General features: G+C 50.0%; 6 protein-coding genes across 6 annotated transcripts; 2 read left to right on the top strand and 4 right to left on the bottom strand.

Annotated features, from left to right (window-relative positions):
* Positions 1-403: 403 nt before the first annotated feature.
* On the top strand, positions 404-6467 carry B0J16DRAFT_295065 (uncharacterized protein; the record flags this gene model as incomplete). Its single annotated transcript, XM_046124410.1, has 5 exons — positions 404-2394; positions 2460-2823; positions 2935-4689; positions 4746-6128; positions 6184-6467. The coding sequence occupies 5 exons, from the start codon at positions 404-406 to the stop codon at positions 6424-6426; spliced, it is 5736 nt and encodes a 1911-aa protein (XP_045988095.1). The 3' UTR covers positions 6427-6467.
* Positions 6468-6674: 207 nt separating this feature from the next.
* On the bottom strand, positions 6675-7521 carry B0J16DRAFT_325991 (uncharacterized protein). The gene is made up of 2 exons (XM_046125948.1): positions 6938-7521; positions 6675-6888 (listed from the first exon to the last, which is right to left on the bottom strand). Exons 1-2 carry the CDS (start codon positions 7410-7412, stop codon positions 6875-6877), a joined length of 489 nt encoding a protein of 162 aa, XP_045988094.1. The 5' UTR covers positions 7413-7521; the 3' UTR covers positions 6675-6874.
* A 715-nt stretch (positions 7522-8236) lies between these two features.
* On the bottom strand, positions 8237-9427 carry B0J16DRAFT_793 (small GTPase superfamily). Its single transcript, XM_046134479.1, has 5 exons — positions 9224-9427; positions 9122-9172; positions 9020-9069; positions 8878-8967; positions 8237-8820 (listed from the first exon to the last, which is right to left on the bottom strand). The coding sequence occupies exons 1-5, from the start codon at positions 9274-9276 to the stop codon at positions 8447-8449; spliced, it is 618 nt and encodes a 205-aa protein (XP_045988093.1). The 5' UTR covers positions 9277-9427; the 3' UTR covers positions 8237-8446.
* Positions 9428-10094: 667 nt separating this feature from the next.
* B0J16DRAFT_325987 (pre-mRNA-splicing factor CWC25) lies at positions 10095-11793 on the bottom strand. The gene has a single exon (XM_046125947.1). The coding sequence runs from the start codon at positions 11645-11647 to the stop codon at positions 10373-10375; it is 1275 nt and encodes a 424-aa protein (XP_045988092.1). The 5' UTR covers positions 11648-11793; the 3' UTR covers positions 10095-10372.
* A 57-nt stretch (positions 11794-11850) lies between these two features.
* On the bottom strand, positions 11851-12851 carry B0J16DRAFT_325985 (uncharacterized protein). Its single transcript, XM_046125946.1, has 3 exons — positions 12617-12851; positions 12331-12502; positions 11851-12251 (listed from the first exon to the last, which is right to left on the bottom strand). Exons 1-3 carry the CDS (start codon positions 12721-12723, stop codon positions 12189-12191), a joined length of 342 nt encoding a protein of 113 aa, XP_045988091.1. The 5' UTR covers positions 12724-12851; the 3' UTR covers positions 11851-12188.
* Positions 12852-13480: 629 nt separating this feature from the next.
* On the top strand, positions 13481-16267 carry B0J16DRAFT_312812 (glycoside hydrolase superfamily; the record flags this gene model as incomplete). The annotated part of the gene is made up of 1 exon (XM_046125076.1): positions 13481-16267. The coding sequence occupies one exon, from the start codon at positions 13481-13483 to the stop codon at positions 16265-16267; it is 2787 nt and encodes a 928-aa protein (XP_045988090.1).
* Between the last annotated feature and the right edge of the window lies 1 nt (position 16268).

The raw sequence follows: 16268 nt of genomic DNA, 5'->3' as shown, positions 1-16268 counted from the left end.
TAGCCTCGCCGAGCATGCGCTAATCCAATTGTTAGACTGTAGCTGTGAGGTCTGTTATATCGCTGGGTGAATGCGCGCACCTGCCGTAACAAATGGAGTGGGCAGCCGTTCTGGCACTGCCAGTGACTGGTAACTCAGCAAACACCGCCAAACATCGCCAGCCGCCAGTGACTTGAAAGGAAATCACAAAACCTGGAACCCCAGGCAACAAAAAGATCTCCTATCACAAACATCTCTGGCGTCGTAGCCCAAGATCTCATTCTTCTTCCTTCTAAACTTCTTCATATCACCACCCTTTCCTCACACTACCAGCGTGTACAATACTTGGCAACATCTACTTCAGAGATTGAAGATACATTACGAACTTCTTACTTTCACTGCTTCCTCGTCTTTCTCACTCGCTATGTGGCGAGGACGCGGAGGAGGATTTGACACAGGCCAAAACTCCCGGACCAAGCCATGCTTCCACTTCCAACGGGGCCAATGCCGCTTTGGAACCAACTGCAACTTCCTGCACGACACATCGCCTACTACTGACAACAGTATGGCGATGCCTCCAGTTCCTCTTGCGACAGCGAATCCACGCAGGAAGTATATGACGTGGAAAGTCATGGTTCGCAAACCACCTCTCGGTTTCCAAACAACCTCGGGCGCGAAAGAATACCACAAGTTCTGGACGAGGGCTCTCGAAATTTTGGACGACGATGATGTTGAACAACATCAGGATGTTGCTCGCGATCTTGCCAACGACAACCTTCATGGGCAACGTTTCATTGTCGATACGGCCGAGAATGGTTCTTCAAACGCCCGGGAGAGCCTACCTACGTCCTACGTTCTCCTACAAATCATCACCCACAAGAATCTAATGGACTCGTTATCCATCGAAGTCAGCGTTGCCACCATTTTCAGATCGTTTGCTGGTGCCAGCGGGGAACGAGGTCTCGCTCTCTTGAGCGCCATGTGTGAACAAGCACTCGAAAGCAGTGAATTGTTTTCCGAACTACTTGGAGCAACGATCCAAACTGTTCTCCTTGTTATGGTCACGACCCTCCAACAGCTTCTCAACAGAGAACCCCGAGCGCAATTCTCCGACGAACTACCTGATCTCCTCGAACAAGTGGACAAGCTCATTGCCACGGTCACTGAAGATGTCTCCCCCAAAGAACTCCACGACCTTTCGACCCGATTCAAGTTGCTGAAGAGAGGGGTTACCGCCGCTCGCGATCGTCTCGCTGCCGCAGAAAACTCTTCTGACAACCTGAGAGACTTTAGGTCTATCGCATCAATCTTCCCCAAGGACATGGAGATTCCTGGAGGTAGACACGACAATGACTTTGCAGATATCAACAAGATTGCCATCCTACCAACACGCGACGAAATCACTAGCGATCATCAGGAGTACCTGCCCTCCACCAACTTCACGGAACCTCATGTCCTTGATGAACCATTGCAGAGACACGTCGACTCTATGTTTCGCCTTGTCAGACATGATATCCTCGGTCCCGTTAAAGATATCCTGCGCGACCTTCTCCAGTCTGAAGATTTGCTCAGCGGTCGCCTCTCCAATCCAGACCCACAGGCACAGGTGTACCTGCAATCAAGTATCAAGACGCTTTCCAGCAGCAAGAAGTTTGGCACGGAGGCTGTTATATCTTTCCAGCCACCATACAATATGCTCAACAAGACACCAGCCCAACAAAAAACGTGGTGGAAAGCTTCTCCGCGTTTAGGCCAGGGCACTTTGGTGTGCTTCGTTTCTCCGACACCTGGCCATATTAGTCTGCTCTTCTTGCAGGTAACCAGCAAGAGAACGGACCACGAACCACGAGATGATAACGATGATGGGAGGAGCAACGTTACTCCGCTGCAAGGCCTACCCAGTGTCACCGTCAAGCTTGCCAACCACAATCGAGACGATTTGTGCCTGCTGGCCAAGCTGTACACGACCAACGCTACAGGAGTGCTTGTAGACTTCAACGGTGTGATTCTAGATACATTCGTGCCCATCCTCAACAATCTCAAGAGAATCAAGCGCGAGGAACAGATAGCCTTCCAACAATGGATTCTACCCTGCCCAGCCGAGGATCAAAGTGTTACAACGCCAGTGTATGCCCGTACACTCGACTTCGACTTCTCGCTAAGAGCAATCACCAAGGATAAAGCCGTCGACCTAGCTCTTGATCCAGAAAACCCAGAGGGTCTGGATATCCGGGAATTGGAAGAAGCGACAGGTCTGGACCAAGGTCAATGCCATGGCCTCGTTGGCGCGCTTACTCGCGAGTATGCTCTTATACAAGGCCCGCCTGGTACAGGAAAGTCGTATCTCGGCGTTCAAATTCTGAGAGTTCTGCTCGCTGCGAAGCAGAAAGCTCATCTTGGTCCAATCGTCATTGTGTAAGTCTTTCCAGCCATGTACTCATATCTCTGCTGTTCGTTTGGTATACTGACTCAAGACATAGTTGCTACACGAATCACGCCCTCGACCAATTCCTTAAGCATCTCCTCGACGTTGGAATCTCTCGAATTATCCGTATTGGTGGCCGAAGCGTTGCTCCGGAGCTGGCTGGGCTAAATCTTCGAGTGGTCAGCCAAGATACTGCGAAGACATACGCCGAGCGATCGACTCTCAGCATCGCTTTTCGTCAAATCGAGTCAAATACCTGTATAGCCTCGGAAGCGACAGAATCTCTTAGCCATGCAAGAAAAAGATTCACCTGGCCTTTTCTCAGCGGGTTCTTGGCCGTGGAGTACCCTCGAATCCATGAGCAGTTTGAGACGAATGCGAATGATGGTTACACGCTCCACGGGGGCGATCCTTTGGAAGTCTGGATTGGCTCACAAACGCAAGAGAATTCTGCGGATACGCCAAATCCAGATCTGAATTCAATGGAGATGAAAGCCGAAAAGGATATTCACAGCCTCGCTACTTGGGAGCGACGTGCTCTGTTGAACGACTGGGTACGACGACATGAAGAAGAGCAGACTGATGTTTTATTTGAGGCCATGGACGAGTACGAAGAACAACAGAAGAACATCAAACGGACGCATGACGGTGCTAACCAGCGAACACTTCAACAAGCTGAGGTGATTGGATTGACTACCACATCACTTGCTGGTCGAATTGACTTGCTTCGAAGTGTGAAGCCGAAAGTACTCATCTGCGAAGAGGCTGGTGAGGTCAAAGAGGCTGATATCATTTCTACTCTGATGCCATCACTTGAGCATTGTATCCAGATTGGAGATCATCAGCAGTTGCGACCACAGATCAACAACTTTGACTTGAGCCTTGAATCATCCTCCGGACAGAAATGGAAATTGGATCGCAGCCAGTTTGAGAGGAGAGCCGAGGGCGAACCAGGTCTTGACCCATCACCATTCACGCAACTCAACATCCAGAGACGAATGAGGCCTGAGGTCTCCCAACTGATTCGTGGGGTCTACCCGAACTTGGTCGATCATGAAAGTGTGTTGAATACGCCGGATGTCGTCGGTATGCTTGATAATGTGTTCTGGCTGGATCATAGCCACCCGCAGGATGTTGGAGGTGACGGCACTCGGGTCAAGTCCCACAGCAACCGGTGGGAGACCAACATGGCCACTGCTCTTGTACGCCACCTGGTCCGACAAGGTGAGTACAGAGCTGAAGACATCGCGCTTCTGACACCTTACACGGGTCAACTCCAACAACTCCGAACTGCTCTTAGCAGTGACTTCGAAATATGCCTCGGTGATCGTGATCGCGAGCAACTCTCCCACGAAGAATTTATAGACGACGCGAGCTCCAAGAAGCCCATCGAGAAGAAGAAACTACTGAAGACAATCAGACTTGCGACCGTTGACAACTTCCAAGGAGAAGAGGCAAAGATTATCATTGTGTCCCTGGTACGCAGTAACGCCGAGCGTCAAGTCGGTTTTCTTCGAACAGAGAATCGCATCAACGTTCTTCTCAGTCGTGCCAAACATGGAATGTACCTGATTGGTAATGCGGCAACCTACCTGAACGTTCCCATGTGGGCTGATGTCTATGAAATACTGGAGAAGTCCAATGCTGTTGGTACAGAGCTCAAGCTTTGCTGCCCTCGACATCCGGAGACACCCATCGCCTGCTCAGAGCCGGAACACTTTGCTATCCGGAGCCCTGAAGGAGGATGTGCTCTGCCTTGCTCACGCAGATTGGAACCATGTGGTCACAAGTGCCAGGCAACTTGTCATTCGGAAGCCATGCACGAGGCTTTCGCCTGTGCGCGTCCTTGCCCTCGCATTCGAACGACTTGCAACCATCCATGCCCAAAGCTCTGTGGAGAGCGATGTGGCCCCTGTTTGGTCGACGTTCATGATGTCGAGCTCCCTTGCGGCCACATTGTGGAAACGATGGCGTGTGATCAAGCGCAAAACCCGGAAACCTTCAAATGTACTGCTGCAGTGGAGAGGATTCATCCTCATTGTGGACATGTCGTGACTATTAAATGTCATGAAATTGGCAACACGGTATTGCCTCAATGCAAACAACCTTGCGCCGACATTCTTTCATGTGGCCATGAATGCTCAGGAACTTGCTCGGGTTGCCAGAGCGGTACTCACCCCAAGTGTGTCAAACGATGCCATCGCTCTTTCAGCACCTGCAATCATCGATGTATGCAGCCATGCCATACCGGAGAGAACTGTGGCCCCTGCAAGGAACCTTGTGAAGTGAGTTCGGATATCTGGTCAGTAACAAGATATGTATCACTAATAACTGTTGACAGGTTCAATGCCCCCATTCTGCATGCAATTCCGTCTGCAACCAGCCATGCGCTCCATGTATCGAACCTTGCACATGGTCATGTCCTCATCAGGGTGCCTGTACTTTGCCATGCTCTGCACCATGCGATCGACTCCCTTGCAACAAACGATGCGACAAGAAGCTACCATGCGGGCACCAATGCCCAAGCTTTTGCGGAGAGGTTTGCCCTCTGGGATATTGCCAGGTGTGCAGCAAGAAGAAGGCTGATCGGGTTGACCTATTGGAGTTTCGATCTTATGCCGCGATTGATTTGGATGAGAGCCCGATTGTTGTTCTCGGATGTGGCCATTTCTTCACCAGCGAGACTCTGGATGGTCTTGTCGGCCTCGATGAGGTCTACCTGAAGGACGGGTTTGGAAACTTTACTGGATTGAAGAATATCTCTGGCTCACTCGCGCAGACGACGCCTTGCTGCCCTGACTGCAAGAGAACTATCCGACAGTTCGCAACCAAGCGCTACAACCGAGTCATCAATCGAGCAGTGATGGACGATATCTGCAAACGCTTCCTCATCAAGGGGCAAACAGCCTTGGAAAAGCTGAACCACAAACTGGCCAAGGTGGAAGCCGCACTTGCAGCATCGCGTCGTTCAACTTCCATGGCTCTTCATCACACAGCTACGACATTCTTCAGGGAGCGACATAGTGGTATCAAGACCCTTGAGAACTCAGCCATCTATCTCCAACAGGTCATAGGTGAAGAGAACCAGCCAGCAAAGAAGTTGATCAATGCCATTGCGACATCCCGACCTGCAGTTGCCGATGGCTCTTCGTCCATCACCCAACTAATGGAGGCCCTGAAACTTTCGCGCTCGGCACCCGATGACCAGTTGCTTCTCGGTGCACGCCTAGCCATCCTCGAGGCTCAGCAGATTCAACTTATGGATGCATTCATGGTTTCCAAGTCGCAAGAAAAGAATGTTCACAAAAACGCTCTTGATCTCCCGGTAACCGACAAATGGTTCAAGACTTGCCAGGAATTGATGGAAGAAGCGAAGGAAGCGAAACTCCCCCGAATTTTCATCGCCGCCACACTTGCGTTTGCAAAGATCGCCAGGGCTGCCACTTGGTCTGCCAAGTCTGAACGAAACCCAAGTGGCGCTCAAGAGTCTGATCATATCGAAACAGCTCGCACGCTTCTTTCAACTGCATCGTTCTTCTGTCTCAGCCTTGGCGATAGCGACGTACTCACGAAGAGGCTTGAGGATATGATGGAGCTCTATGAGCCACGAGTTGAAGAAGTGACACCAGAGGAATTGGCGTCCATTCGATCAGCCATGGTCACTGGACCTCATGGCATGGCAACTCACTCTGGTCACTGGTACAACTGTGTCAACGGACATCCTGTAAGTTATTTCCTATTTACCCCGCCCGGAGGCATTGACTAACAGCTCTATTTAGTTTGCGATCGGAGAATGCGGTATGCCTATGGAAACGGCACGATGCCCCGAATGTGGTGCTGCGATCGGCGGTGCCAACCATCGAATTGTGAATGGAGTTTCTCGAGCTGAGAATATGGAGACTCCTGCAGAGGAAGTGCGACGCGAGGGAGAGAATGCTGACCAACCTGTCGGTCGACGTGTTGGAGAACCCATCGGAGCTTTTGGTGGACAACCGGTGGAAGAGGGTTGTGTCGTGATGTGAGTTTGATGTGGTTGTCACGATTGATGATAAGTGAAAGTTGGCGAACGTATGGACTGTGCAGACATGTTGGCCTTGGTTTTGGGTCCAATGTTACTGAGCTGTGTCGATGTGAAGCTAGATGGATGAGATGAAACGGTCTACGAGATAGAGAAGCCATGGCTCAACATGAATGAGAACTCTAGTGCGAACGGATTAGTACTTGAATGGAACAGATAACGGTGTGTTCATGTGTAAAGGCATAATGTCTTTTGCGAATCACCAAGTTCATGTCTATGAGATTGATGTTGCTTTAAATGCAAGATGGTATTGACAAAGATAAACTGCTCAAACTAGCAACGCTTCTGACAACTCCTTGATAGCGCCATCGTATACTCGTGCTTTTCGTATCATACAATCATATTACAACAACGAAACCATACTCCAATCATCTCAGCCTTGTGTCACAAGCTTAGTATCCATGACCTGTATCGAGTTAGCATCATATTAACAACTCTGAGTCGGAAATACTTACGTCCAATCTTGCGTCCCATCTTGGACATCTCCTTAGCCTGACTCTCCTTCATCTTAGCCCGTCTAGAATCCTCCTTGGACTCAATCTCAAGTCTCTTAACATGCTCCCTAGCCTCGCGAGCACTAATTCTCGCTTCCTCAAGCGCACGATCAGCTTCGCGCTCAGCCATCTCGGCACCTCGAACGCGCTCGCGGGCTTCGAGAACGGCGGGATCGTCTTGGTTGCGGTTACCGCCGAACTTGGACAGAAAGCCACCGCCGCTGCTTCTACGGCGGTCGGGAGAGCGGGATGATGAGGAAGAATGGCGGTGGTCGTAGGATGAGGATGAACCGCGGGAGTGACGGTTGTGTCGGGAGGATGTAGAGGCGTGGGTGGGTGCGGGCTCGTGCTTGGACTTTGAGGAGAAGAGGCCGTGTTTGCGAGGTTCCTCGCGGATGGGCTCTGGGGAAGGTTCACGACGACCGAAGAGAGGCATGATGAATTATAGATAGTGGTATTGTATAAAGATGAGTGGTGGTGTAAGTGGTAGTGGTTGATAGTGAGTCTTTGACTGAGTCTAAGTGGTGCTTGTTTGATGGAGAATAAAAAGAAGCTTTTATTAAAATCTAGGCGACTCTTGGCCTCTATTTAGCTATTCTCAACCCCAGACCCCTATTCATCTTGACAACTATTCTTGTATATGATCATCAACAATACAAACCTGCTTTTTGACTCCATTCAGTATAATATTCCGTGACGTCAATTAATCCCTGGTCTGTAACAAGGGTCCAACTCTTAACTCGACCAATCAGATCACAAAGATGACACAGGTATGGTGAGAGTGCAGTGAACTGTGACGCAAAAGTGGCGGTTTGTTTCAATGATGTAGGAGGGTTAATATTATTGGTGTGGGTGAGATCATTGCGAATATCATCACTGAAAAAAGAAGAGGGAAGGGTTGATGCCAAGATTGACAGGAATGGGATTGACGACGTTGAGCGGTTTGACGGTTTTATCTCCACAAACCCTTTGAAAGAGAGTTGGACTAAGATCGCAGTGGATACTTGATCTGCCCATTAATCGGCCATAGTCTAATTCCCGGTGATGCATCTTCTCGTAATAGACAGTGGCTGTGCTGACCCCTCAAGACAAGTCTCGGCACAAGCATCATCACCATTACAGTATCTCAGTCCAGCGATTCAACTCTCAGCCCAGTGATTGAATTGTCTTGTCATTAAGAATGCGCTATATAACTTTAAACACCACCTAAGGCGATGAACAAAAAGGAACAGTCGACAAAGAAAAAACTGTTTTCGTCGATGATGATTTCCCAGCAGTCTACTCCCCCCTCCCCAAATAACACGTAAAAAAACACCGAGAGTCCCTATGTGCATATATGCCGCACGATATATACAGTTGAAAAAAGCCCAGGAGCAGGGATAGTAGTAAGTAATAAGACGAGGCTCGTAGTCGGGACCTCGTATTTTCGATTAAAACGCTCGTATCGTATCGTAAAAAAAATGCGTGTCATTACATGATGACGCACTTGCTCTCCTCGCGATCCTTCTTCACGCTGAGAGCCACGCGCGCAGCCTCGGTAAACGCCTCGTTGACGCCCCTGTTCTTCATGGCGGAGCACTCGAGGTATCGCAGCGCACCTATGCGACGCGCCACCTCGAGACCCTGGTCGTAGGTGATCATGGGCTTCTTCTCGCGGGGAGCAGCCTCCGGGGCGGCGTTTTCGTCGTCTTCGCCTTGTTCGCGGAGATCGCACTTTAGTGCTACGAGGACGAGTTTGGTGCCAGGGCAGTTGTCGGCGATTTCGCCTACCCACTTGGATTCAACGTTTTCGAGCGAGTCTTTGCTGTCGACTGAGTAGCAGAGCATGATGAGATCTGTGTCGTCTGGGAAACATTGTTAGGGAGACAGTCAAGAGTAGGGATGGCGCGAGGGAGGTTTACCGTAGGAGAGGGATCGTAATCTGTCGAATTCCTCTTGACCGGCTGTGTCCCAGAGGGAGAGTTCGATATGGACATTATCGACAAAAATATCTGCGCGAAAAGGTTAGATTTCGTAGTCGCATGTCCCGAGCGAGTATCGTACCATGAACGTAATTCTCGAAAACGGTAGGTTCGTAGACCGTTGGGAAATAACTGCAATCGTATGAGTCTCAATCCATCTCCTCTCCTCTCGTCAAAAACATACCCTCTCGTAAAGACATTCAGCAACGAAGTCTTTCCGCAAGCACCATCACCCCTAAAGATCAATCAGCGCGAATTCCGGTCCCAAGATTCCAATTGAACGCACAGCAGAACCAGCTTTCGCTGAACGGTTTTGGATCCTCCGCAAAGAGCAGGCATTGTGTCGTTCGGTAGTCGATTTAATTGAGGAAGAAGAAAAGAACTAGTTTTGCGCGGGCGAAATGGAAGTTGGGCGCCAGAAGAAATAAGGTGAATCTCGGTTCCGTGAGCAAAGCAAGCTATCGAGGTTCGGGGTGGCGCGCGCGCAGATCGAGAGGGGGTTCAAAATCGTGGCGGAGTCGACGTCGGGTCTCGTTCGTTCTTGCCAAGTTAAGCTTCTTAAATTCTCGAAGCTTTTTTTCGCAAAGGTTTTTCGGTGTTCCTTTTTTTTCGCAATCGTCAAGGCGAGAAGTGAGGCGTGAGTTAAAAAGGAAAAAAAGGACCAAGTTGGCAGGGATAAGGGAAATGAAATGAAGGAAAAAAAGAAGTGGACGAGAGAGATGAAGTCAGAGGGAGAGTGAGGAACAGACAGCCCGGGGGGCAAAAGGAAAGGGAACCACAGTGGAGTCTACAGCGCTTGCTTCGGGGGACAGCCATAAATAACCACAGCCAATTAATCCCACATCTTTTCTGTCCCTATTAAAACAATGTCCCCTTTTCTACAGGCGTTCATTCCGCCGACGACAGCTAATTGGTTCCACTGGAAGGTGCCAAATTGCCTTAATCTTTAAAGTGCCTACTGTAAAGTGCGGGTCTTAATTGGCCGACGATTAAGATTCAATAGATCCAAGTTGGATGATATCGACTCTACGTAGATTTTGGCAGCCGACTTTGTTCGGTAGCTGTTTAAGGTAGCTATGGCGTTGTTTAGGTTGAGGGGATGTTATATCCGTGAGGGGAAGAATCACGCGATAAAGAATGACTATTGAATACCAAGATGCCAGGCTGTTCGATACTCAGAGTAGCTATTGGATGAGATCGCATGTGTTATCGTATTATTTCCTGGTAACTCAGCTGCGTGCGTGTACAATAACTATCGGTCCATCTATTCCACGCAATGCACTGACAATCCCAATTTTGCAAGTCGCACAAGCCAACATGGCCTCGTCAAAGCATAAGACGAAACAATCAAGTCACATTATGTCCATCTGCAGGCTCCTTATCCAGCCTCAACAATGCAATTGTCCCAAAACACTATACCCGCTTATCATGCCTTCTAATCATCATCCTTCTGGAATCCCCTACGCGCTCCACCCATACGCTCCGCCAATCCCTTATGTCCAGCCTGTTGATGCAACTTATTAACAAATCCACGATCACCTCCGCGTTCTCTAGCCTTGTCGTCTGCTTCTCTGGCTGCTTGTTCGCGCTCGTCAAGCTCGGCCAGACGCTTTTGACGGTCGGTGTCGAGTTCTGTGGCGGCGGATTGCATGGCTGCTAGTTTGCGCTGGCGCTCTTCTTCTTTTGCTTTGTCGTCTTCTGGGTTGTTGCGTGGGCGGTTGGAGGGGTAGCTTCTTCTGTAGTCTCGACGGTCTCGATGATCGCGAACGTCTCCCTTGTCGCGATAATCCCCGTTTCGCCTGTTATCATAGCGGTCTCCGTTGCGGTTGTCGCCGTTGCGTCTTTCGCGGGAGTCTCCGTTTTGTCTGTCGCGAGAATCTCCATTTGGTCTGTCGCCATCGTGCTTGTCTCCATTTCGATCCTCGCGCTTGTCTCTGCTGTCGGAACGTCTCTCACGCCCGTCCCTGCTACCAGAGCGTCTCTCGCGCCTATCTCCCTCATCCGAATCGCGTCGTCGTCGTGAATGTCTCTCCCTACTATCGTCCCTTCGTCGTCTATGCCGATCCTCTCTCGAATCTTCGCGGCGTCGCGGACTTCGCGAACGTGAATAAGACCGTCTTCTTCTGTGATGTCTATCCTCCCCATCCGCACTTCGATGACGATGTCTCCTCCTGTGTCTATCCTCCTTCTTCCGCGGCTTCTCCTGCTTCTCCTCGATACCCGCTGACGAAAGAATCTGGCGTCGCTTCGCAGGGTCGTTCATCATAGCTTGTTGCTGTCGCATAATCGCCACGAGCGGATCATCTCGAATCTTGGCAGCAGTATCCCTCGCAGTATTCGCATTCTGCAACGCCATAAAACTCTCCGCACCAGCATCCTTCTCGAGCTTCTTATGTTCCGTGCCTTTAATCAGGGTATCAATGCGGCGCTTTCCGAGTAGGTAAGCCTCTGTTTCTTCAGCGGTGCCGGTCTGGCCATCGTTGGGGCCCTGATACATCCATTCCACGCGATCGACGCGCTTTCTGCCGCCTGCGGCTTCGAGTTGGCGCTGGACTTCTTCTTGGGCGCGCTCTTCGCGGAGTTCGTTGATGCGTTGTTGGGTCTTTTTGCGCTCGGCGAGGGCTTTTTGTTCTTCTTCCCAGACTGCGCGCTGGTTGCGCTGCAATGAGGGATGGAAGGATTTCTTCAAGTTGAGATCGCCGCCACCCATTTTGATGTGTTGTTTGGTGTTGTTGGAGAGAAGTTGACGGTGGGGTGGCGATGGGAGGTAGCCTGGCTGAAATTCAGCCCAGAAAAGTCTTATCGCGCTTATCGCTATCGCTTATCGGCTACGCATGGTGACTAAATTATTTCAAGGTTTCTGTCACCTTGGCGCTCAAGATCCATCCAAGCTGCAATTAGAGTACGGATAAACGACATTTAGTTCCCAGGCTGGAATTCTAACACTTGGGGCTTTAATAGAAATCTGAGCGCAAGTCACGACAGTCTAGGAATTGAGCATTGAGTAAACCCTGCCGCTAAGAGTTGTGCTTCGCCATGGCAGTCCAGCTCGTTCTGTAAATCAGACATCATGCAACGACCAACTGGACTGTCCATGTAATAACTCCGCAAGGCATCCCTGTAGTCCCATTGCATTGCACCACAAAACTAGCGTTCCAATGAGTTTTCCATTGTATTATACAGTTCATTCATGTCTATATCTCGAGAACCTCGCTTCCCGTAGTCGTACAAATCTCCCCTTCCAAGCTCTTTTACCAACTAGCTCTCTTGACACCAGGCAAGTTTCCGGCCATAGCCTCCATTCGGAAGTTGTACTGCGCATCGTTAGTCCAGCCCATTCTCCCATACGCTCCTGTGTGTTCTCGGGGGTTTGAAGCGTTTCCGGGGCCTTACTCGTGACATCTTAAAATCGCTCAAAATACCACGTCCCTGCCCTCCCATAATACATCTGTTTCGAATCTGCGTAGGGCGAGTGTAGCAGTGCATCTGGGTCAATTGGAGTTGGGCTTCGGCGCGGACTCGGGGTGGGAGGGTTGTGTTTCGGATCATGTAGCGGAGGGCTTGTCTATTGACTCAATATCAGCGACTTTTCTTCCCTCATTATCGAGTTCAATTCGTTGGCGTTTGACGCTCGCTCGTTGTTCAATTGTCGGCTTCGATCGGAAAGAGTTTTGCGTACCGCTCTGTCTCGTGGGCCTCAAAGACCTTGCGCTTGGTGTGGTCGCGCAGGGTGCGGACGTTGACGAAACAGCCCAAATCGAGCTTCTTGGCGCGGAACATCGACATCTTGAAGGCGTTTGGCGGGGGGTTGTCGATGATGAAGCTGGCGGGATGGTGTTGCGATTGTCGAGAGCCAAATTCGAGATGGGTGGGTTTAGCCGGGGTATAGCCCGTCGGGATGTTTAAAGTGTAGGGTGGGGGTTCATCAAGTCAACTCTTGAATTCAGACAGCATGCCACCTATCATCAGGCTTCATTGAAACCTAATATTACCTTTAAAGGTGTCCTTAAATACTGAAATAACATGCATGGTCTTCAGCGAAGTAGCTAAACACTTAAATCTTTGTACCACGATTTACTCCTTAACGGGAGCCATCGCTTATACCTCGAGAAAATTTGTAGGTCGTGGGTTCGAATTTACCCACCGATCTAACAACCTACTTTTTGTCATTATTCATACTTTTGACACCTCTCCTTCAGAAGTAATAAAATGTTGGTATTATCCATTTTCTTTAAGCATTTAAAAGCTATCACATTACTAGATTGACTTGGCCCATTAACTGTCAAACACTCTGTATCTACTCTGAAGACAGATGATCTAGGGTACGTAATTGACGCCTCACTAACAGTCACCCAAAACGTCCAGGATATGCAGCCAGGAATGCTGATCCGATATCCCGCCTGACACCTCTTTCCTCTTTCTTGGCTGCAGTACGATTATCTAACATCGGCGTCTGCACAACTCAACTCATCCCACACCGGCCTAAATATTTCTCTCTTCATCAACTACCTCATGTATCACCACATCTGAGGTCATTGACATCATGGATCCCAGCAGGGAAAACCTCCTCAACGGAGCAGATCGCTCATCTATTGACGGCAGCGATGCTGAATCGGATATTGACGCGACTGATTACCTCCCCAAGAATGTTACTACCGGTCAATCTCGGATTCGGCCAGCTGGACTCTTTCGACGATGGCGCACAAAGAAATGTTGTTTGACCATCGTCGGAACCGCCATAGTAATTTGGATTCTCATCTCAGCAATTGGAGCGTTCGCATGGAACAAGATCAAAACACCGCCCGTCGATGGTCAATCACCGCCATGGTATCCCAGTCCCAAAGGCGGCACGTCTAAAAATTGGGAGAAGAGCTACGAATTGGCCGCCAGGTTAGTCGGCAAGATGACTCTTGCGGAAAAAGTCAACATCACCACTGGAACAGGCTGGAGTATGGGTTTGGCAGTCGGTACAACAGGCGCTGCGACGAATGTCGGATTCCCAGCTTTGGCGCTGCAGGATGGACCGCTTGGAATTCGTTTCGCGGATAATGCGACCGCTTGGCCTGCCGGGATTACTGTGGGCGCTACGTTTAACAGAAAACTCATGTATGAGCGTGGCCATGCACATGGGAAAGAAGCCAAAGGCAAGGGCGTCAATGTCATCCTCGGCCCAGCGATCGGCCCTCTTGGAAGAGCACCTGCCGGCGGGCGCAATTGGGAGGGTTTTGGTCCTGATCCTTACCTGCAGGGCATCGCAGGTGCTGAGACGATTCGTGGGATACAAGATGCTGGTGTCATGGCGACGATCAAGCATTTCATCGGCAATGAACAAGAGCATTTCCGACAAGCGTGGGAATGGGGTCTTCCTAATGCTATTTCTTCCAACATTGATGACCGAACGCTACATGAGATTTATGGATGGCCGTTTCAGAATGCGGTCAAGGCTGGTGTTGCGAGCGTGATGTGCTCGTATAACATGGTCAACAACTCATACGCATGTCAGAATTCGAAGCTTTTGAATGGGATTCTTAAAGATGAGATGGGATTTCAGGGATTTGTCATGTCGGATTGGTTGGCGCAACGGTCTGGTGTTGCGAGTGCTCTTGCAGGATTGGATATGAGTATGCCAGGCGATGGACTCAAATGGGCAGACGGCGAATCTCTTTGGGGACCGCGTTTGACACAAGCTGTTCTGAACGGGTCTTTGCCTGTTGATCGACTGAATGATATGGCGCTGAGAATCGTCGCGTCGTTCTATCAATTGGGACAGGACAAGGATGAGAATAAGGGACCCAACTTTTCGTCGTGGACTTATGACGAGAAGGATGTTCTTGCACCGGGGAGTCCTTCGCCGCAGGAGAAGCAAGTTGTGAATCAGTACGTTAATGTACAAGAAGATCACGCTGAGTTGGCGAGACAGATTGCTATTGAGGGCACTGTTCTGCTCAAGAACGAGGGTGTTCTTCCCTTGAGTCGGGAAGGAAAACTGGCCAATTCCGAGTCTAAGAAAGATAGGAAGATCAAGATTGGTATCTTTGGTGAAGATGCAGGTCCTGGACATGGCCCCAATTACTGTCCCGACCAAGGCTGCAATGACGGCACACTGGGCTCAGGCTGGGGCAGCGGTGCAGCTGACTTTCCCTACCTCGTCGCTCCGATCGAAGCTCTACGAAAGGAGCTCAAGAACGACAAAGTCGACGTCAGCGAGTTCCTCTCCAACAAGATCGAAAACGCCAAGAAGATCACCCAACAGGATATATGTCTAGTCTTCGCCAACTCCAACGCAGGAGAAGGCTACCTCTCATGGAACAGCGTCCGCGGCGACCGCAACGATCTTTCCCTCCAAAAAGGAGGCGACGCACTCATTACAGGAGTCGCCAACCATTGCGGCGGCCCGACGATCGTGGTTATTCACGCTGTTGGACCTGTTGTTGTAGAGAGCTGGATTAATCACCCTCGCATCAAAGCGGTTCTCATGGCAAATCTTCCAGGTCAAGAAAGCGGCAATGCGATCGCTAGTATCCTTTTCGGCGATGAGAGTCCAAGTGGAAAGCTGCCGTATACCATTGGTAAGGCTCTTGCTGATTATGGCCCTGGTGGACAGGTGCTGTATATACCTAATGGGGTTATTCCGCAGCAGGACTTTAATGAGGGTTTGTATATCGATTATCGCCATTTCGACAAGAATGGTGTTGATGTACGGTATGAGTTTGGGTTTGGATTGTCGTATACTACTTTTGAGTATAAGGATTTGAAGATTGATGTTAAGGAGGGAGTGTCGCAACTTCCAAGCGAGCGTACTTCAGGCGCGAAACCACCGAAGTTGGATGATAAGATTCCTGATGTCAAGGAAGGTCTTTGGCCTAAGAACATTCGACGGTTGAAGAAGTGGATTTATCCTTACATTGACTCGGCGGACGATATTAAGCAAGGCGACTATCCCTACCCAGAAGGCTACGACACGCCCCAAACACCTTCGGCAGCAGGAGGTGAAGAAGGCGGCAACCCCGATCTATGGAAGACAGTCGTCACAGTCTCTGTCGTGGTAACCAACACCGGTTCCGTGAAGGGCAAAGCTGTACCTCAGCTGTATTTGTCCTACCCTGAGTCCAAGGTCGATCATCCTGTGCGGGTACTACGTGGATTCGAGAAAGTTTCTCTCAAGAAGGGAGAGAGCAAGAAAGTCAAGTTTGAGCTTACGAGAAGGGATTTGAGTTATTGGGATGTTGAAGAGCAGAATTGGAGGGTTGAGGATGGGGAGTTTGTTATTGCTGTGGGTGATAGTTCGAGGGATTTGAAGTTGACTGGAACATTCAAGGCTGGTACTTAGA

This window comes from Fusarium flagelliforme, assembly GCF_020744385.1.
Source record: "Fusarium flagelliforme strain FIESC 12 MPI-CAGE-AA-0113 chromosome Unknown B0J16scaffold_1, whole genome shotgun sequence".
In the NCBI taxonomy this organism is placed as follows: Eukaryota; Fungi; Ascomycota; class Sordariomycetes; order Hypocreales; family Nectriaceae; genus Fusarium; species Fusarium flagelliforme.
This window is presented reverse-complemented; position numbering and strand designations above follow the sequence as displayed.